At 42.2% G+C, this 23,377-nt stretch overlaps 1 protein-coding gene across 3 annotated transcripts in view; it reads right to left on the bottom strand.

Annotated features, from left to right (window-relative positions):
• Nucleotides 1-23,377, bottom strand: part of ndst3 (N-deacetylase/N-sulfotransferase (heparan glucosaminyl) 3) — a 39,608-nt gene that overhangs the window by 6,000 nt on the left and 10,231 nt on the right. For all 3 annotated transcript variants that reach the window (XM_046414410.1, XM_046414401.1, XM_046414418.1), the window contains 10 exons: nt 20,811-20,898; nt 19,607-19,761; nt 18,116-18,301; nt 12,262-12,390; nt 4,324-4,506; nt 3,747-3,843; nt 2,700-2,823; nt 1,946-2,120; nt 1,175-1,345; nt 854-963 (listed from right to left, as the gene is read on the bottom strand). In XM_046414410.1, the coding sequence (XP_046270366.1) occupies nt 854-963; nt 1,175-1,345; nt 1,946-2,120; nt 2,700-2,823; nt 3,747-3,843; nt 4,324-4,506; nt 12,262-12,390; nt 18,116-18,301; nt 19,607-19,761; nt 20,811-20,898 (1,418 nt within the window). The remainder of the gene's footprint in view (nt 1-853; nt 964-1,174; nt 1,346-1,945; nt 2,121-2,699; nt 2,824-3,746; nt 3,844-4,323; nt 4,507-12,261; nt 12,391-18,115; nt 18,302-19,606; nt 19,762-20,810; nt 20,899-23,377) is intronic.

Below are 23,377 nucleotides of genomic sequence, written 5' to 3'. Positions count from 1 at the left end.
AAACTCACAACAAAATAAAAGAAACACAAACACTCTGACAAAGGTGGCTGGGAAGACAAGGACTAAATAGACATGACAACGAGACACAGGTGACACACATTATGAGGGAGAAAGCAATCAAGAAAACCAAAAGCAAAGCTACCTGAAAAGAGGACACACAGGGGAAGTGACGCTTTTCAAAATAAGACAGGATGTGACAAAAACCTTGAACATAATACATGGAAACACAAGACACACAAGAAACAGGACACATGCATTCAAAAACAAAAGGACAGAAAACCAAGACGTGACCAAAACCTGAACATAAAACATGAAAACACATGAGAAACAAACATGAAACATGGCACGTGGACTACCAAAATCAAAAAACAAAGCATAACCAAAACACCCGGCATGACACACTATTGCTATTATTCTCTCTCTCTAACACACACGTATGAAATCAGTGGCTTCACTCTTTCTTTACTGCTTTGCTTGCTGTTTAATTTCTCTGTTTTATCTCACCGTCTCCTGTTCATCCTGTATTGATATCCTCTTTGCTCTTTGGGTTGTGACCGTGTTTCTTAAAATCCTAAAAATAGTCCAAACATAAATCTGTGCAAGGGCAGACACGTAATGGCTCAAAGCAAGTAGCGAACTGACCATCTGCTATTGGCTGATCTTTGGTGCCAGGTGATGTCACCGTCCGTGTGTTGATGGCCGGTTTAAGTACCCTGCTGTTCGCCAGTAGATGTCAGGCTTCACACAGATTTGGGTTTGGAGTCTATCCTTTCTATAAAAGTGTATGTCAGGTGAAAAGTATCCCATTCTCCAGGACGCCAGAGACTAAAGAGAGAAAGTTACAGGCACTTACGTGAGTGCCTGGGAGTAGTTGAAGTGAGGAGTGACTCCCAGGAACTTCTGCACTTCATCCATCACTGCTGCAGGGTCAGTTCTCAACTGATGGCCATCTATGATCATCACCTACACACAGATACATCCATACTGTGACACTGGGTACTATTAACTCGAGGGTGCATTACTTGCTATTACTTCCTGCAGACCATGTGCAAAGTGTTACTGTCTGAAGTTCCCATCTAAACACAAAAAATAGGAACATTTTAAACAATATAAACTATTCTTATGAAAATCTAACATAGGGCTTTAATATTACATACTCTGTGTCCGTGTCTACCTGGTTAGCAGGGTAGTAAGTGAGCCACCTCTCTAGGTGCGTCGAGTAGAGACCGGGGATGAGGCAGCGGCTCTGGAGGGATCGGAGCTCAGCTGGTGCTCCCGGTCTCGCACTGATGACATCATAGAAGGTGAACTGCAGAGCTGCGTGGTCCTCGTGAGCTCTTTGATGCTGGGGAGGACAATGGCATAACATTTGAGCTGGCACGTTGTTGACATTCATGTCTCATTTATCAAACGGAGTTAAGCAGCAGATTTCAGGATCTCATGGCATTTCCCACAATGAGACGTACAGATAAATCAGGCTCATTATCTCCACATTTGAAGAGAGGTAGCGGACTTCACACACATTCTCGGATGAAGGACTTAAAAGTAATACATGTGCAGTCATTCATTCATTCATTTTCTATACCGCTTATCCGTCAGGATCGCGGGGGGCTGGAGCCTACCCCAGCTAGCTACGGGCGAAAGGTGTGGTACACCCTGGACTGGTCACCAGTCGATCACTGGGCCGACACACAAAGACAGACAACCACAACTTACACACGCACACCAGGGGTAATGTAGAGTAGCCAATTAACCTAATGTGCATGTTCTTGGTATTGTGGGCGGAAGCCGGAGTACCCAGAGAAAACCCACGCAGGCACAGGGAGAACATGCAAACTCCTCACAGAAGGGCCCAGACCGGGATTCGAACCTGGAACCCACTTGCTACAAAGTGAGCATTGCAGTGACATCTAATATATACTGTGTGGTTGTGTACTGTATGTACCTGATACCAGCTGTAGGCTCTGTCAGATGGGTTGATGAGCAGGGTGATGATCTTGGCCTTTGGCAGCAGGGCAGCTGCTCGCCGTGGGGACTCCTCTGACGGGAAGTAGTTAGCGCTCTTCTCAAACAGGAAGTCCGTGGTAACATTAGAGGGCACAGGGAAAAACTCCATGTACCTGAGGCAACAGACGCAGAGAAAATTTCCAAGAAAAGTGAATACACACGCACACACTCATGATGCACCTCAAACCACAGCGTTAGTGCAAACTCATTCACCCTGAGTGTACACCACAGAATTTTTACACATTTTTCAAAGTCAGACGCAAGTTTTAAAGTCACCAAGTTACGGACTTTAATCTGTGTATAGACAATGAGCCTAAAATAAACTTGACAATATAATTTGAACGATGCTTCATGGATAATTTTCAAAGTTAAATCTTTTCTGGATGACTTCGAAGTGTGCACCAGCTGTGTCTCTGCCAGCTAAGTAACCCTTTTATGGGTCTATTTAGGTGTCCATATGTCTCCTGGCTTATGTTTTCAGGCTTAAAAGATCATTTTGAAGACATTGTTGAACTGTTTTGATCTGCTTAATGTATCACTGAAGCCTGCAAGACACATTGCTGTTGCTAATAACTTGAAAAAGGGTTGTTTAGAATCTCTCAATTTACAAATAGAAAGACCCAGAGAGAGAATAAAAGGCGGCTAAGTGTGTGTGTATGTGTGTGTGTGTGTGTGTGTGTGTGTGTTCTCACCAGTCAATTCCTTTGTGGTAGTTATTGGTGTTGAAGAACTGAACCTCCTCATAAGTCTTTGGACTGGGGAAGTTACTGGAGATGGAGGGATGCATGAGTAGGAAGAGATAAAGAGCTGTCGTTCCTGGAAGAAAGGGCATAATTCATAAATGGCTCGTTAATCCAGATCTGCAGAGAGTAGTCTCTCTCTCTCTCTGTGTGTGTGTGTGTGTGTGTGTGTATCAGTAAGTGCAAGAGCTGTCATCCATTGATCCATACTGGATGATTTTTCCCTCCACAAGATTTATAACTCGCTGAGAATACAAGTATACGTGTGGTGTGTGTGTGTGTGTGTGTCTGCAAAGATCACAGGCCTCCCCATCAAATGATTCAAAACCATTTGACACCAATCAGCTCTGGGGCTTTGGTCGTGCCCTCTGTCCCACCCTTAGCAGCTCTGCAGCTCAGCAGCTCTCGTTCATCTCACACTTGCTTCCACACATCCTGTTACACCCCCACTCCACTACCACTCTGTTACCTATTTGCTCCAACATCTCTGACATGTGGGGACGTATCCTGCAATAAAATTTATAAAACTCAATGCGATCTAGTTGCTGTTGGAATGCCAATGTTGCTAAAGAAGTGACCTCTCCTCCCATTTAGAAAATTTTCATCTGGTTAATTAGCAGCCTTGCACGACCTCCTCACATCTTAACCAGCAATTAGAATTCGGGAATCACACGAAGGCAACGATATGGATCCAAGCAGCGTATACAGCTTCTTAATAATCTCCTCTCCTTTTTGTCTCTTTGACAGAGAAAAAGTAAGAAAAGGAAAGGGAGAAAGGGTGGTAGTTCAGTACTGTATCTCTATGCATCTAAAGTAGATAGCATGTGGGTGGAAGAAAGGAGGTAAGAGCCTACTCCTTTGTCTCCCTTTGACAGGACCAAAGGAGTGAGGGGGATTAAATGAATGGGCTCTGATGTTGAGGCTCTAGACACCTGGGCACACAGAGGCAGTCTGTTTGTTGGATGTGCATGTCGGAGTGTGTTTCTGCATGTAGCTTACCTGTTTTCTGTGGTCCAATGACCATGAACTTAGGTAACCTGTCACAGGTTTTCTCTTTAGACCAGATGTCTTTATGCCGCTTGTCATCGCACGGATTCTACGCAAAGATGGGCGAAGAATTAGAGATTGAGTTAATTATCTATATATAACACAAAAAAAGACACGCATGCCCATACATCCAGCACATGGAAGATTTACTACATAAAATGAATGCTTGCAAGTTACTGCCATCAAACCAAAAAAATCATGAAAGCCTGCATATGCACTAAAACATATAGTCTGAAACATTTAGTCAAAAAATAGAAAACCAACTTTCAACAGTTAAATCCTCAGACTTTTTTCTTTTGAGACAACGTTGACATTGTGACAAATGAACTTATCGCCCTAATTTGTACAGTACAAAAGAAAATGGAACTCACTTCCCACATTTCACACAATATGTTTTCTATGTTGTTTTCAATATGTTTCAATATGTTTTCTTTCTGCATATGTTCGAATAACAAAATGCATAGTAAAAAAACAAAAAAGTGCAGACACACAAGCCCATACATATGGGCAAATACCCACACATACACACCTGCCAGAGTGGATTCCTTTGTTCGGGAAAAAGCTGGAAATACTTGTGTGCAAGCTGCAGGGGTGGGAGCGTGTGGAGTTTCAGATTTGTCCACGAGCGAAGGAAGGAGGCCAGGTGGACAAATGTGTAGAGACCCAGTCGATCATTGCCGTAGTTAGACAGGTGGGTCATGAATATACTGATCTACAGTAGAGGAAACAAAGAGGGAGTAGAGGGGCAAAGGAGAAAATGGAAAGGAATGGAGAGAAGGAAATAAATACTTACTGTGTTGTGCAAAATTGTGATAAAGACAAAATCTCATTTCCCAAGTTCCCATGTTTGTTGCAGTGCAGTAAATCTAATTACCATTGTTGTGACTGCAGTGGAAAGCAAACAGATTATTTCTCAGTGTGTGATGGTTTTAAAATCAGTTCCAGAGCAGCTGTCCACCAGGTATCAATATTTGCCATCACAAGTGACACATTCACTTTTGTTATGTAAGTTTACACATTAACTTTCAGCACAATACACTCAAGTATAAAAAGGAAAACAGATAAACTGAAATGGATGTATTCACCACTCCTGATAGATAAAGCTGAAGAGGCGGCACAATACTCATACCCGCTGGGTGATGGGAGAGCTGCAGCTCCATGCGGGAAAGTGTTTCGGAGTGTGTCGGCTGTGTGTTCATGACTGTTAATGTTTGTGAGGGAGAAGGAGAAGCTCAGAGGGAGTGAAGGAGCAATCGTGTGTTGGTCCAGGCTATCTGTCCACGCCTCAATGCTTTTATAGGCTGATCAAAGAGACAAGCTAGGATAGCTGCTACAGACAAATGCACACACGCAAGCACGCACGCACGGACACACACACACACACTTAAACACACACTCACACATGCTTCTTTTGTGATTGGAGGGAGCTTGGAAACGTGAAGTGTCTGGATGAAACGGTACCATCAGCCATTAAGATATGAATTATTTGGTAGATGTGAGCCTCTCTGAGTGTGTGTGTGTGTGTGTGTGTGCATGCGTGTGGATGATTGTGTGCCAGTATATTTGGGAGAAAGTGTTGTGAATGAGAACACATACGGACACAGAAACATACACACACACTCACGAGCACACACAGTGAATTTCCCAGTGACAGAGGACTGTCGGTGCTCCTCTTTAACGCTGAAGGTTGCCGCAGATACAAAGCGACACAGTGTCAGGGTTTGATGGATCAGCGTCCGGCCGACCTGGAAAGCTGTTCAGAATACTGATTGGCCACCGAATACTGATGGGAGGAATGCGTGTGTTTGTGTGTGTGTGGCAAGTTGTGTTTGGAGAAGGCAACAGAGAGAGCAGAGAGAGGAGCAGGGGCATGCATTTCAGAGTCATTTATTTAAGTGTGTGCATGTGCAATTACTTTACATTTGTGTATGTCTGCGCAATTGTGTGCATCTGCCTCCGCTCTCTTATCTTGTGCTCACTCTGAGAAAACCAGCAGCGCACCATTCAGCCTCGTCTGCTTTGTATCAACCTAGATGTTTGAGCAACAGTGTGGCAAGCACTCAACCAGGAACTACAGACACAAAAGCCTGTAAGAAACGTTTACTTGCTCCTCCTCTCCAGTGACTTGTGATGTCACACCCCCCCCCCCCCCCCCCCTGTCTCATGCTCAAATGGAGTGCTTGAAGCGCTACACACAAACGTCATAAATTTTGTTTCTACAGTGTCTCACTGGAAACATCTATTTACCTTTGGGACTGAGAGGGAATACTTCTCACAGCATGTTGCAGTAGTTTGTGGGGGTGTGTTGGGGGTACGACAGGATCATTATAACATGAAAAGGTTTTGGACAGATATGCAGTGAATGGAGACAAATCTAACTTGAGGAAATAAGATGCTGTAAACCATTTCAAAGTCACCCTCCTCCCCGCCCCCCTTTTTTTTCAAGGTGATCAAAAAGTGATTTGTGTTTGCTTCTAACCACTCAATACTCTGTTATGTCTGACTCAGGCTATGAGGGGATGTGGTGTGCTGTATGCATGTGCGTGTGCGGTGTGTGTATGTGTGTGTGTGTGTGTGGATGATAGACACAGGTTGGGGCGGGTATGGAGGGTGAACCTGAGCGTTATTGAACATGGAGACGTTCATTATGGAGCCTGAGCACTGGCTGCCAAATTAAACAGAGGAGGAGACAGAAGTTGATTTGTGTTTGTAATTGAAGAACCGCAGACAAGAGAGGGAAAAAAAAGTACAGAAAGGTGAATGGAAATATAGAGAGCGTGACCTTGGCAGGTGAGTGTGAATTAAAAAACAAGAAAGTCACTTGAGAGAGTGTTAATCTCCTGACACAGTGTAAGCCCCAAAACCATTTGGTGGAGGAACTCACTGTGGCTAAGAATTCAATTAACTGAACCATATAAACCTTTTCTCTGTATCCGCCGCCACGTCTCATTTCCTGAATACCGGATTGCTTTGAGTCCCCTATGTGCCTTTAATAAAGAATACTGTGCTAATAATTTAACACCAGAATTGGGCTCAAATCACACTTGGAACTCGGCTGGGGAGAAAAGTGTAAAAATGAGAGGAATAAACGCGACCCAGCAGCCTCCCCCTTTAATCTTTGTCCCTTGTCTTTTCTCCTCATTGCTCCTACGCAGCCTCATTTCCTCCCTCTTCTCTCGTCCTTTTAATGTCTTGCTCTCTCCTGTCGGCTCCAAAAAGTCACTTCATGTTGGCTTTTTTTTTTTTTTTGCCCCCCCCCCCCTTCTCTCGCCGATCTCATGCTGACCTAGATGCTCTGATGTAGCATGTCAGTCCAACATGGAGTGATGTTCTTCAAAAATCCACGCACACATGAAAGCATCCAGGCACGCAGACACACACACACACACACACTTACAAATGCAACGGCTTGGAAGATTAAGAGAACCACCAGTCATGTATTTGAGTCTGTGACATGCTTCAATCCTCTCTGACATGACTGCATTTGTTAAGAAATTACTTGTTTTACTGGCTTTTGCTTGAAGATGTTTTTTTCCCCACTGTTTTATCTATCTATCTATCTATCTATCTATCTATCTATCTATCCATCCATCTATCCTATTGCATCTACCGCTCCCCCACTCCGTCTCTGCCCTCTGCTGCTTTCTCTCTCCTCCAGTGTGTAGCTGTAGCAGCTTGTTTCCCATTACAGACCACTTAGTTCCACATACATTTCTCCTTGATTGAATTGTTATTGCTACTAAAAAGAAGCCTACAACTCCCCCTCTCCTCCCTGTTTCGCTCTCTTTCTCTCCTTCACCATCATTGTCCTCTTTCCCCTTCTTGTTCTTGCAGCAGCCCTCTGTTTTTTTTCTCTGAGTCCATCTTGCTGTCTCTGTCTCATCAGTGAATAATTGAAAGCTGAATGTCAATACAGCACATGATTTCATTTCAATTTATTCTGCCTGCTCCAGTCAACATCTTTTGGCCCTTCCCGTTCGTCTTTCGCTGCTTTGCTCTCACTTTGTAATTTTCCTCCTGTTTGGATTGGAGCTTATTGTGGGTGTGTATGAGAGAGAGCGAGAGTGAGAGAGAGAGAGAGAGAGGGAGAGAGTGTGTATGTCTGTGCTTGAAAGCCTGTATGTGTTGATGAGCTGCCAAAGCCTTCAGTAGCAATCAGCAGGACTCCTGAGAAAGAGAAGTAAGGAGTGGAAATGAGACAAAAAGAAGTCTGGTGAGCAAAGTGAACATGAACGAGTTGAAAATTGGGAAAAAAAGGATGAAAAGAAAGAGACAGAGGCAGATTGAAGGCCACCAGAGCCTTGGATAGGAGAGAAAAGGTGAAATATGCGAGTGTGAGTAAAACAGTGGGCTGGGAGGAAGGGAGATTGTGCTGATATTTGGTGTTTGGCTAATAAGCTTAGTGGCAGAGCTAAGCGCTAAATGTCAGCCCTGATATATGTCTACAGCTCTGCTTATGTCAGCTAGATACACATTTATGCAAACATACACATGCATACACAGGCAGATACTTGAATGCTGACACACAATCATATGCGCTGGTGTGTGTGTGTGTGTGCAGTCCTGTTTGTGCATCACTTCCTCTCTGTATGTGTCTGGATTCTCAAGTGACACAAGATGCCGTGACCTGAAAATTAAATCTCAATCTGTCTGCCACCTTCTCACCCTGCTCTCCGTGTCCACCCCCTCGACACACACACACACACACACACGATCTCTTCTCCATCCTCCCCTCTCCCCTCTCTCAAAATCTCGCTGGGCATTTATTGGGGAATGACTTGTGCCCTAGGTCGTCCAATCGATTGTCGAGCTTATGTGAGACGGGGAGCTCAATGATCGCTGATGCAGCCGAGAGTGATGCAAACGTATCCAAATGCACTGACACTTGCACACGTGTTCTCTCACTCACACACACACATGCAAGTACAAACACATGCCCCCCCCCCCCCCCAGTGGTGAACTGCCACCACAGGCCAAATGTGATTTAAAGTCATTGAATGGAAAGTGACAATGTTACCAATGAGCAGATCATCAAACAATAGGAAACCCCCTGGAGGGCTAAAGCAGTGAGCTACAGAACACTATTGATTAAATGCACAAAGTGCACTCTAATGAAAGCTTTTGTGTCTGCAAATGGAAACATAGTAGGGAGAAATGAAAATACAGCGTCAGTCTGTATGAGTGGACGTGCGTCACAGCAGATAGCTCTCGTTTAGTGCTTAAAATACTTTTGTGCCTAATAGGTCTCTTCATTAAGAGATACAGCAAGAGGAGAGTTTCATCTCTTATTGCACTAATTAAAAAAGGGAGACAGTGGGAGAGAAGGACAAAGAATTGTGGAAACAGAGCAAAAAATGGAATTAGCCAATTGTGTGTTTCTGGCTTTCGAGAAGAAATTTTAACCCTTATGTAATATATATGAGTATGTGTGTGTGTGCGTGCATGAGGGACAGTGAGTGTGTGGAGGCTTCCTGGATTGTGAGCTCATATTGAGATGACATCACTAGTGATGTGAATAAAAACGTTGTCAGGTCCTTCGTCCTTTGACACAGACACAGCTGCACAAATGAAACACACACACACACACACCCTGTGGTGAGACCTAATTTAAAGTGGGGATATGAACACAGCTCCACTGTGAGAAGCAGCTCTCGACAGGAAAAGACACACTCACACACACACGCACACACATACTGTATACACAGACATATACAAACGAAGCCATGTTTGTGGGGACATTACACAGACTTACATTCATTCCCTGGAGGTTGAAACCACCACCTAACCATAACAATAAACATCATTTGCCTAATCCTAATCCTTGTCTTAACGTAACGTCACAACAGTGGGAAACTGGATGGCGTGCTTTGATAGGGGATAATACATGAAGTATATTATTATGAAAATTTTTAAATGAAATAAGAATCACAAAACAGAAAGACACTATTTCAAACAAAGCCCAATGTGCAGTGAGGTAACCAAAGCAATTTAGTTAGGGAAAATATATCTTTAATATAATTTGTGTATACAAAATGTATAGAAAAAATATCATTGTTACGAAGCAATGTTATTTAAAAATAAATTTTCCTGTTTTCAACAACATTTAAATTAATTTACAGTTTAATTTACTTCAATTTACAGCATATCATTATATTGATATAACACTATTTTAGCATTGCAATATTATAATTATAATGAGCAACAACAAACTTTAACTTACAACATTCAGGTTCTTGTTACCTCCACAGCACTTTGTCTCCGTTTGTCATCATTACCAGGACCATCAGGACCATCAGCACAGAAATCAGAAATTATATGAGAGAGGAGCTTCTTAAAAAACTAATTAACATTTTAATTTAGTGCTTCTGCTAAGTTCAGCTAGCTATTTAAAGCTGTTTAAATATTCTAACTTCATATACATGTGGTGCAATACCTGCAACATTTTAGTACTGAAGTGGTACTTTCTTGGTATGGGCTGTGTTGTTGAAACAGAACTGAAGAACACCAGGCAGAAGCAGAATGAATGATGGCTCCTTCAGTGCATTTGAACTTAGATTTGGATAACTCTCTATTGGACCCTTTGGAGCCTTGAATTTATGGAGCAGGAGTGTTTACTCTGGAGGCGCTGAGTTAAGCCATCAGGTAAGAAGCTCCTCTCAGTTTGCTTTCAAGTGATTTTAGGAGCCGAAAGGCAGTCGTTTTAAAGGAGGAGGTGGGCTGATTTTAATTCTGTTCAAACTGGCCATGTCAGTCATTTTTATGGACTGAATGCTTCCATGCCCGTAAAGATTTTGGCATCCTTTTAAATCTCCAGCTAAAAAATATCCTCATGTTGCCCTATGAAAACCTGGGCATTTCCTTTTTACCAGGTGCTACAGGGAGTCTTTACTTCTGCTTTCCCCAAACATAAAACATTGGCCTAATATTACATGTCCTCCTTAACAGTATTATGTTTGCTCATTTTGCTGCTCATGCTAACCACAACAGTTTTTTTGCTAAAGACGACCTAAGTACTAGTCCATATCACAATTCATCTGCTGCGTAATGTTCAAAATAGCTGACGGGATCTTCTACAGGCACAGGTGACCATTTATGTGGTACATTTTCCCCACTAATAATACATTATAAGCAGTTCAGCTCCCCAAATCACTACAACTCCCTCACATAGAAAAAAGTTAAATTGCACTCCCTGTAGTTTTTAATTCCAACCACCTAGAACTCTGCCTTTTATTAGAACAACATGTGAGGGGAAATGTAGAGCACTTCACCTGGTGTGTAACAAAGGACTTATTCTTCCAGGTAAATGCTACTTTATAAAGAAATTAGGAATAGCAAAATAAAGCCATTAAAGTAATTCTTTTGAACTGGATTTAAACTGCTTCTGTTACATCAGCTGAGAGTCTGAGAGCAGAACAAGAGGCTTTTACAGTATTTCTATTCTAATTTCATGCGCTATTATCATTTTAAAACAGTGAAAACACTGACAGGCAGAAACAGACATGCACTGACATGTGGAGACGGGGAAAAAGGGGAAATGAATAAAACAGTTAAGAAAAGAGGACAACAGAAAGAATGGCACAGAGAAAGAAATGAAAGAAATAAAAGAAAGATGTCAGGAAACACAGACAAAGAGAAAACACAAAAGAACTAAGAAAAACAAAAATGCAGACAGACAAAGACAAAGTGGTGCAGAGACAAGAAAGGACTAGATTGGGTTGTTGTGTGAAGCTGCATTTGATTCTATGATGTTCGCTGCGTTCTGACAGCTCCTCTAGTTCAGCGCTCCTCCACCTGACACTTCAATACAGCCTTCTGCTGGTCTGCGAGTGTCTTTGCGCTTGTCTGTGCATGTGCACATGAGCAGTCTGAGTCAGAGGGAGATTGTTCGGGGATAATTCCTGGGAAGTTCTGAGCCTACGTTTAAATGTGTGCCCGCACGCACTTGTGAGCACATGCACGTGGACGAGCATCTTAACCGCCACCAAAACCTAATTCTGTTCCTTAATTCAAAGCAGAGTCGAGTTGAGCTGACACACACAGCAGGGGTAAGCGAGAGGGGGAGGACTTGTGTGTTTGTGTGTGAGGTGGGGGAGTGGGGGGGTGACAGCAGGCCCCCTGTGGTGAGACCTAATTTAAAGTGGGGAGATGAACACAGCTCCACTGTGAGAAGCAGCCCCTGACAGGAAAAGACACACACATACGCACACACACACGTACACACGTATGCACATACACACACAAAGCAAAAATGAAAAAAGAATGAACCAGACAGAGAGGAAGTTACCTTTACAGCAAGTGGAGTGCAGGAAACTCAGTTGGTGCCTCTTTAACGTGCAGAAATCAAAATAGAAAGTAACAGCCTGCCCTGTTTCTCACTCTCTGCATCCATTTGAATGTGCAAGTATCTGTGTGATAGTCTCTGAGTGTGTGTGTGTGCGTGTGTGTGTGTGTGCTTTCTCTGACTCACTGGGTTGAGTAGCACAGTGAGAAAAAGCTCTCCCCCCCGGATGCTTTTGTCCAGTTCTTTAGGTCCACCGGGGTATTCCTTATAGTAGATGGTGTGAGTAAACAAGCCACACGTCTGGCGAGGCAGCACCTACACACTCGCACATAAACACAGAAAGAGGAGTTGTTAATATCTTTAATATTTTTAGACTACACAGGAAGTGCAAACAAAGAAATAAGTGAACGGTAACAGCCAGCCTATTGTATTCATTCAAAAAACAAAATTAACCAAAAAAAGCAAAAAATGTATTAAAGAGTTCTCCTCTGACTTAGCATCATGCTAATATTGTCAATGTCATGGTCAGGAATGATGAATGAGGTTGTTTTATTTATATTGGTCAGAGTCCAGCGCTCGAGCCTAGTGCTTATGACTCACCTATTTCAAGGTCAAGGTGCAAACCAGATATAAAGATGACTTGAAATAGCAGAATAAAAATGTACAGCTATAGAGTCCCGCTGGCAGTTTCTGAATAGAAGAAGCAGGCAGCTGCGCGGGTCAGGGATATTCTGATGTTGTGTCATACAGCATATGGCAGTGTTACATTGCAGTGGAGAAGCACATCTACAGATGTTTCAAGTTCCATTCTTGCAGAGCATAGAAAACCTTTTCACAGCTGGCATTTTGACTGGTCACAGGATAAAAATGTGTAATTAATAACATGAATGATGGCTCTGCTCTAGTTAGGTGTTGGAGTTCCAGCACTCTGATACTGTGAAAGCTGGCTCACTGGCCACTTGAAGTAAAGGGAGCCATCATTAATGTTATTTGTTGAACCAACGCTATATAGACAAAAGTTTCCAGACACCCCTCATTATGAGGCAGTTTTTCAGGCGTTGGGCTCAGCCCCTTACTTCTAGTGAAGGGAAATCTTAATGCTTCAGCATACCAAGACATTTTGGACAATGTTATGCTCCCAACTTTGTGGCAACAGTTTGGAGAAGGACCTTTTTCTCTTCCAGCATGGTTGTGCCCCAGTGTACTAAACAAGATCCATAAAGACATGGCTGGAGTTTGGTGTGGAAGAACCTGACTGGCCCACACAGAGCCCTGCCCTCAACCCCATCAAACACCTTTGGGATGAACTGAAACAGAGACTGTGAGCCAGGCCTTTTTGTCTAACATCAGTGCCTGACCTCACAAATGCTCTACTGCACGAATGGGCAAAAATTCCCACAGAAACAGCCTTCCCAGAAGAGTGGAAGCTGCTATAGCTGCTGAGCTGTTTATATATTTAGAATGTTATGTCATTAAAGCCCCTGCTGATGTAATGTTCATGTGTCCCAATACTTTTGTCTGTTTATGTGTGCCTTTCCTGTAATGTCTAATCAGCATGTCTGCTGTAGAAAAGTCCGTAAGAGTCAAATAAGGGTTGTCAAAGGACACACCATTGACTGATTTTATAGAGCTTCGGGTCCAGGAGAGCTGTCCAACCAAGATTACATCACCACAGCTGAACAGACCTCATTTTCATGCAGGTGCATAGCACCAGGAATTGATTTGGACTGGCGAAGTCAAATCTTTTCTAGGGCACTGTTCAGTTTTACTTCCTCACCTACACCTGTTTTGTATTTTGGTGACTCACTGTTGAAGCAGGAAGAGATGTTAATGGGTTTTAATCCCACCTTGAGCAGGTGCACTGTGCTCCCTTGGTCACAAAAATACCAAAAACAATGTTACCACGCCCTCTGGGAGATGCCTGCTCTGTGCCTTGACTGATGAAAGCCGGGTCCTACATATCAATTTCTCTGCATCTCTTTATTTGCTACAAGTAAATGCAAAAACGTTGGTTGGATAAGCTTTTAAAACTGACAGCAGCGACTGATTCAACTGCAATGCAATGTTTCTGGCTTTATATTTTAGCATCATAATCATCAGGGAGTCTGTAATAGTGTTTGTCAAAAAGTACCTATTGTGAGTTAGAGAACCCCAAGATATTTTGGCTGTAAATATATTTGAATTATTTTATGCAGTATGTAAATGATGAAAGAAACAATGTGCCCAAAAACACAAACCAGGAGCAGAGAGCTGGATCAAGTGTTTAACAGCTGATGAATTAATCGTCTTTTCGTTACATCATTGAAGAGAAGAGAAGAGAAGAGAAGAGAAGAGAAGAGAAGAGAAGAGAAGAGAAGAGAAGAGAAGAGAAGAGAAGAGGAGAGGAGAGAAGAGAAGAGAAGAAAATGAAGACGAAGGTCTTTATTGTGAACTCCTTGTGGAGCACTTCTCTGTGTGAAATAGAGAGTAAAGGCTGGAAGCGCAGATATTGGTTTATCTATAAAACACTGCAGAGTCGCACACAGACAAGAGAGAGAGAGGAAGAGAGAGAGACAGAGAAGGAGAGAGGGCCACCAGAGCCACAGACACTCAGCACTATTTCACCAAACCAATTATCCACAGAGCTATAGCTCAAACTGATATAGTACATTTTAAAAAGAAATACACACAAGTATGCATGTTTGTGCAAGTGCACACACACACACACACACACACAAAGCGCAAACCCATATCTCAGTCTGATTTGTTCTGATACTATGGGTCCAGTGGGTGGCTCTCAATCTGCTGACAGAGACACCCAAACACCAATTTTACAGCCTTAAGACAACTTCCTGTCCTCCTCTGAGCAAACAAAGATGGAGCAAGAGGCAGAGGGGAAAGAGATTAATAGACAGAAATTGCAAGAAAAATTGGAAGTGAAAAAATGCGAAAGGTAAAGAAAATGGGAAGGTTTGTGAGGGTGTCCCTGAGTAAGGTCAGGAGGCTAGATGAATTATCGCAATCTAAAGGCTCACCTGCTGGTTTATAGCGACATGATTTAAAATCGCACACACACACACAGACAAACCACCACACAGACTGCCTCTCGGAAAAATGTTCCGCTTCCATGAGCTAAGTTTTTGGTTCGTTCTCTTTTTCCAAGCCTCCCCTTTGTATTTAATCAGCGCAGCATGCAATGTCTTGCAGCAAGAGATGAGTCTTTTCGCTATTTTCCCACACTGCTTTGCTCCCCTATCTTAATATATTCCACAATGATTACTATTACACATTTGTGTATTTCTACAGTTTTGTACAGGAATTTGATGGAAAAATGTCACCTCAAGGTCCATCAGTCACATTTGCTTAAAAGCTGAGTTTTAAATTTCACTTCAAAGCAATCTGATCTCAAGGTCCATTAAGTAGCTGCTCTGGAGCTTTTGATCATATCACATGATCTTCATCTGATGACGATGTCGATGTTCCCGCTTTTAGTGTGAATTTGGAGACACAAAAGTCCCTGTTAATTAGGCAAACTCCATCTACTGATGAAGATTGTGTGTCTTAAAAATCAAGAGTGAACTGTGACACTCCACCAAACTTCTAAAAAAACGTTTCCCAGAGGTTAAGTTCATCATGACATTTCCCTCAGCGAATCAAAATAACAGTCGACTGTACTGAGAAGTAGTACATGTTAACTCTTTAGTGAACATGTAAACCAGCTTGTATCAGGGCAGGGCTGCCTCTCTGCAGAGTCTCTGCCTCGAGGCATTTTAAGTCCCTTCATTTCCAGACAAAGTTGAGAGACAAGGACAACTCAGCTCATGAAAGCTGACTTTATACACAATCAACTTTTGGCAATGAATCTGATTTGCAAGTGTCCTTGCTCCCCTTCTCATGTGTTTTCAGTGCACGGGTAAACTTTCAACGAGATATTTATTCCAACAAAAACTAGTGTCTTACGTTTTATTTGAAAGATAGTGAGAACGAAAAACAAAACAATGTTTGTGGAACAGCTGCATCCGTCATTGGGCTCAATGGTGAAGCATGAGAGTAATTTTTACTGAGGATTTGATTGATTTCAGTTTCTACTTCCTCTTCAGCTTTTCTTCAAAAAATATTTTCTTCTTGAAAACAAAAACTACATGTTTTGATTGTGACAGTTTGTTCTTTGTTGTTTGTCTGGCTTTCTTTCTTTCTTTGTGATGTATCATGTTTTAAAGTGTTGAATATGTGTTTTTGTTGAGTGGCTTGTATTTAATTCACCCATTCCCCCGATGCTTCTCAATACCTTACAATTAATAATGTATAATAACACAATATAGCCTGTCAAACTGTCAGCATGTTATTGTATGGAAATAAAGTTTGATTAAGTGGCTGTCTTTTATGACGCTGTGACAAGATGTCAAGAAATGAAAGCAGACTTCCAGGACTGACTAGGAAATTGACGTAGCTGTTTGTTCTAATGGTTTGCTCAAGACCCAAATGCGGCAGAACAACATGGACCGGTAATTTTGGTGTCAGATGTGATTGGTTCTTTTGTCAATAAGGAAGCAGTTGTGCACACTGACAAAGAGCCTGACTGACAAGTCAATGAGGGAGGAGGAGAAGCAGAGACGTAGGGAGGGACGAAGACAACTTGCTTAGGTGGAATGGGTGACAGAAGTTTTATTCTACCGCTGTCTCAAACCGTGACTGATGAATAATTTATTGGAGCATGTGTCGCAGTCATGCCCTCTACCTCTGTCTAGCCAGGAGTCTCTCTCTTTCTCTGTCTGTCTGTCTGTATGTTTGTCTGTCTGTGCCGTCCTCTGAGTGGGATCAGATGTGCAGGTGTCAGGCTGCAGCACCTTCAATCATCTCTGCTTTAAATACGGGCACTCAACACCACTTTTGCAGATTGTAGGTCATAATACACAGTCTAGTAAAATAGTCTGTAAAATCTCTTTGCTCGCTTGTACCTTTGCTAACACTTGTTTCCCTGTAGCATTCTCTCACTGCGAGAAGTGGAAGTATGAGAAACTTATTCTCATCCTGCACACAAATGCACACAGATGCATACACACAGAAAAACCCAGCCCTTTAGCCGCATTGAGAAGCCAAATAAATATTGAATCAACATGAAGCTGAGCATGCTGTGGTGAGACGAGGTCAAATAATTCATATCGCACACATGCATACGCATGCACACTCAGCGGTTACACACCATGCCCGGCTTCATTGATTTTCTGTTTAAGACCACAAGAAACAATCAGCATGCAATTTACTATTCAGCCAACACATGCTTGAACAAAGAGACAGTAAACAAAAACAGTTTTTCAAAGTAGGACAAAAGAACTGAGCGGCAACCAACATATCCAAACTCTTGTGACTAAATGATTCTGCATTTAAGCTTTCTTTGATTTAGTAACTGAATGAATTTGCAATTCATAGTTTTAATTTCAGTCTGAAGAATTAAGCGAATCATTCTTCCTACTGGCGAGCAAGGACACTACCTCACATTGCATGTTAGGGTGGATTCAAGACTTCTGCATGATCAATGGTGCTGTGTAAGCAGCTGGTAACATATGGGAATTCTTCGAAGATGCACTTTGTTGTGATATTTATCATGTTTATCTGAGTAATATGACTAAACTCTTTTTTGTCAGACAGCACACAACATCTCTGCATTTGTGTCTGCCCAGCCACCATATTTTATAAAATGTGTCTACCTCAGGCACCAGCACTGACTTGGATCTAAGGATACCCACAACCACCGACCGATTTGCCTGAAAAATATATTTTGAAACGAGACCTGTGGCAGGCCTTTCAGCATTCAGCTCAAGGAAAAGAAAAGGAAGATGAAAAAATCATGAATATAACAAATATCCAGTGGTTAGCTGTGAAGGTGCTCATCAATTTTCATGCATGTGCAGAAACATGACAGCTGATCAAAGCATATTCATGGATGTGCATGTGGATGAGGAAATATGTATATGTGTGTGTGTGTGTGTGAACTTGTGGGGATCCTGATCTACCCCTGAGGCTTTTGGTATATGTGTGATTAACAATGTTGTCTCCTCACCATGATGTTGTTGTGGATGAAGCCCTTACGGTAGCGGGCAGGTTTCAGATGGGGGTACTCTTCAGTGCTGGTAACCTGGATGTTCCACACACGTCTCCAAGCCTTGTAGAGCTGCAGATGAACCGGGTAGACACCTGAATGGTGAGGGGCCACGGCGTAGCCCATGTCCACTGGGATGTTGTGCTCCTGGAGGTGTAGGACGTGCATACACGGGGAGAGACAGACATGTATGTGAGGGTTATACACATAAAAACAGACCTCACAGCACATTTACAACTCTGACAAAGGATAAAGTATCACATAAACACACACGGCCCAACAGTCTGACCTTGTAGAAGAAGGTCCGTGGTGTGTTTGTTATGCTGGCCTTCGGGTTGGAAATTACAAAATATATATTTTGTGCAAGCACGTGTATGTGTGGGAGTGTGAGGGTGGATGGTTGCTGGGTGCATCTCTCAGAGTGATGGTGTTGTCCTTCGCTCTGACACACACCTACACACACTGTCAAAGCTAAGCATCAGCAGTCAGGGGATGAAGGAGTAGAGCATGTATGTGTGTGTGTATGTGTACAGTAGAGGTTAGGGATCACACTTTATGATCACGTTCACCTTCAACAACATGGCCTCCACTACCACCACCACCACCACCACCACCACCAACACTCTGGTGTGCTCACACAAATCATCTCCACTAACTCAGACACGTACTAAACAAGCACAGGAAAACAAGGCAGAGCAGAGCAAGAAAAGCACTTGACCTTGTGGACTTCATATTAAACAGGAGACGTTAATCAGGGCTCAGGTGTGCCCATCAAAAAAGTGCATCACTCCCGGGGATATTAATATTTTGTTTGTTTTGTTTTAGAAAATGAGTACATGATGGTAAATTTTGTGGAAATATTCTTACTGTTTTGACAGTACAACTATTTTCCTTCTGCATTTTCACCTTGTGGCCTCTTAAAAATATGTTCATATGCAACTAATTTGCATTTGCAAATATGTTCTGCAGGACATGTAATTAGACTCAAATTATACGTTCTAGCAACAAAACAAGGACTTTTTTTATATAATTTACACATCTGCAAACCATTTACAGTCAACATCTTACATGTTCAATGCCCTACAGTATTAGCTGAAGAAAAACGCACTTCAAACTTAACAACATGTAAGAAACAGGACATGAGGCCCAGGTTCTTGTGTCATAACCCAGGCAGCAATTGTGTTTTCTTTAGAACGTATACTGTATGTAACCTGTTTTCTGAGGTTCAGCCCAGACTTAAAGCACTTAAAGCAGTTCCAGTGCACTGACCTGTGAACATCATGTGTTCAATCTGCTGTGGCAAGGAAATAACAATTACTAACAGCAACAGACATCCTTGAAGTAATCATGGGAAACAAGCGTGATTAAAAGGAGACATGAGAAGAACAACAACGGAACAGACAGCTGCGTGAAATGTGAGCGTGTGTGCGCATGTGTGTGCTTGCATCTCACCAGAGCGAACTCCTTGTTGAGGACCATCTGCTCCAGCAGTGAGGACTCGTTGTGGAAAAGGTGAGGCTGCATGTGGCTCCACATGTGGGGGAACCACCAGAACTCATCCACATACTTCAACAGTAAATCGTCTCCTTCGTCCTCCTCGGCTGTGCCTGCACACACAAAAAACACACACACGTAAAACACATACATGTGAGGACAGGGAGGACAAATGACATTAGAAATGCCTGCATGCATGCAGATTTAGAACAACGTTAAATAAAAAGTGTTACTATATACAACTTCTCGCTTGCTGTAAGGTTAGACTATATCACCAGGCAACTGTGTTGTTTTAAGGTTGTGCTGCTAAATAAGGTGGCAGTTCGATACCATAGTGATGAAAAGTGATACAACAGCAGGAACAGATGCTATGAGAATATGTCCTGTTCAGAACAAGATTTCTTTTAATTCTAATTATGCTCATTCTCACCTCTATTTTTCTTTTTCAGTGTGTCCCATTCCTTGCTGCAGATTTAGAGACTTTAAATAGAAATCAATAAAAAAAAAAAAATCTGTCCTGAAGTGTAACAGAGCTTTGAATGCGCAGCAGTATGTCACTGCGTCACAAATATTTCTGTATGAATATTACTACATAGCTCAATGTCTGCAGCGTGTATGAGATAGAAATATGTTTTTCTTCACTTGTACACACTATGACCCTGTGGGACTAACTCACTCAGTGCAGCCAATTCATTTCATCTTCAATAAATGTTTCTATAGTTTATTCAAATATATTTTTGCTACTGTATATAAAAACACTGGATTTACCGCAACGTATAAATCTGAAATAATTCCTGCCTTTGCTCTCATCTTAACAGCATTTATTCATTCTACATAAATATGACCTTACTCATAAAGTAATTATAATTTACATAATATCAAGGTGTCAAGAGTTACTTGTACTGAACTGTGAAACATTTGGTCCACATTTTCACATTTTGCTGTGAATTTGAATATTTCAAATTAAAAAAAAAAATAAAAATTCATCCTTCATTACAAGATCAATAACAGTTTGTTTAACCCCCGAAGGTCTGGGCATGACCTTTGAGCAAACATAATGTTTTAGCATCAATAGTCAAAGTGAAAATCATTATTTTTTTTCACTTTATTTTTAAGTCACTGTGTAAATCTGGCACAGCTATGAAAAGCAAACAGAACACACCTGTGTGGTAGAACTTCCCAGAGAAGCCCAGGTTGAAGGTAAAGTTGGAGATCTGAGAACGCAGCTGTCTCTGCGTGTCAAGGAGAGCCTGTAGACAGACAGACAGACAGACAGACAACAGACAGATAGAACATTAGTGACAGAAACAATCATCCCTTACAATCAATCACTACATCAGATTCATTTCTCCTGGGCCTGCACTTGCACAGATAAACACCTGATGTGTCTGATTCTGGTCTTAGGTCTCCTTGTTGTATTTAACTCGACTTCCTCAGAGAACTGTTGCGATGTCTGTGTGTTCATCAATGCTCATCTTGCCTATCACCAACATGCCGTTAAGGTGCGTTTCATCATTTTGTCTGCTGCTGTGTTCCAATGGCTGCTCCCTTCCTTAAAGTTACCTCAACTCGCGGGTTCCAATACTTGAATCGGGATTTTCTCCACTTATTTAATGACTTCATTAGTTTACTGGCCTTTAAACAAAGACTCTGTAATGAGTGTTAACTAAAGAGAGTTGCACTCTTGCACACACAGTCACACACACCAACAGTAATGCGAGTTAATGAAGGTCAGTGCATTAGTAGCCTCTGGAGGGAGTGGACTAATAACCCCGCACACACTCCTCCTCCTCATCATTCTCTCCATCCATCCTTTTACATTACCAAGTAAAACCCTGCATCCCCCCTTTCCCTCTCTTTCTCTCTCTCTCTCGCTCCTCTGCTGCTACCCCCTTTTTTCCTGATTCTTCCTCTATTCTTCCATCTTCCCGCTTCTGAGAACCTGCAGTGGTCCCTCTGCCCCCCCCCCCCCACCACACACCATTCGTCTTCCACCGCCCCCCCCCCCCCCCCCCCCCCCCCCACCACACACCATTCGTCTTCCACCACCCTCACCCCACCCTTGTCTGAACCTCCATCTCTCCCTCGCCTGCTCCGTGAAAATGTCACATTCTCAGGAGACGCGGCTGCTCTAATTTGAAAGGAAGGCTGAAGCAGCATGGAGAAAGATCTCTCTCTCTCTCTCTCCCTCTCTCTCCCCCGCTCTTTCTCTTGCACTCTCTCCCACCCCATCCTTTTGCCACCGCTGCACTTCTCACCGTTTGCTCCCACACAAATGTTTTGTTTATTTATGTAACTGTTATAATTATCTGTATCTTTCAGTCTGTCTGCTTTTTTCTGTTAGGCTACTCGCCACATCTGTATCACCAATCTTTGTCATGCTGCTTTTAATCGATCCCCAGGAACCCTGCCTGATTTACGAGACCTGAGCAGCTGATGTCAGAGCGAGGAATCGGTTCCAGGCAGTTTCTCTCTCTATCTCTCTCTCTCTCTTTTCTCTTGTGTGTGTGTCCCAAACTAACAAATATACAGACACATGCACAGAGTGTCTTCATTAGCTCTAATCTAATGGTGTTGAAGATGGCTGCATGCTGACAGATGTGCACAGCTCCCTAATCTGATCCCCTGTCTCCTCTGTTATGACATCCGCTACATCTTACAGACACACACACACACATTCAGACTTGTCTGTGCACAGGCAGGAAAACATTTGAACACAAAGACTTAAGAATTAAATTAAGCTTGAAGCTGAGTGCTTTGCATTGTAACTTAATATGCACTCCCCAACGCACTTGGTCGAAATGCATTATTAACGTGTGTGTTGGTATCTGTGAGGGTTGGCGTAGGTGTGTGTCTAAATCCGCAGTATATTAGTTTAAACGCCTCATTTGTATTCTTCTACCAAACACCCATAGCAGAAAAGAGGAAAGCCATGCAGGACATTGTTGTGATGTGTCAGTGAGCCCCAAATGGCAGTTGGGTTCTTTTGCATATTTAGCCCTTTAACTGTCACAGTGAACATTGGTGTTGCCTTTATTTATTTCGTGTGAACGTTAACGTTGTCCTTGTGCAGCTTATTATGTATGCTCTGTCATCAAAGAACAGGTACCTGACTAATCTAGAACACCAAAAAGCAAATCTTTCAAAGGATGATGGTATGAATGGAACAGATGATGGGAGAACATTTTCTGCATTAAAGAAGCCAAATCTAACAATGAACAAGTTTTCAAAACTTATCCGGTTTGAAACTGCAGCACTGATTGTGAAACTTCATTGTGAAACAAGTTGTTCACTGTGATGGATCAGCTTTCTCAAGCAACTTTCAAGTGTCTGCATAGTGATTTGCATTCGAAACATGACAGGTTTAATAAAGAGTTTTACAATTTACCGATTCCTTTTAAGTCAGTTTAAGGAACAAATATAATATAATAATATAATAATAATAAGGCTGAGGGACACAATAAAGACGACACAACTGCCAAGTAGTTCAAAATAGTAGTACTAATTCAAAACAATATAATATTACCTTGTCAAACATTGTCTCATATTCATATAATGTTCTCCTGGAGACTTGGTCTTGAATAGTGACATTATATAAATTTTTATCTAATTATTAAGTTTCAAAATATTCTAAATTTAGCTTGTTTTTTCTGTGTCTTTCAAATTTGAATTTTGGGTGACTTTGTCCATGGTTTCTTTATCATAGGTTTTCTCTGAACTTAAACAGGC

This window comes from Scatophagus argus, chromosome 2 (genome assembly GCF_020382885.2).
Source record: "Scatophagus argus isolate fScaArg1 chromosome 2, fScaArg1.pri, whole genome shotgun sequence".
NCBI lineage: Eukaryota > Metazoa > Chordata > Actinopteri > Scatophagidae > Scatophagus > Scatophagus argus.
The sequence above is the reverse complement of the archived record's forward strand: the minus strand, read 5'-3'. Positions and strand labels throughout refer to the sequence as shown.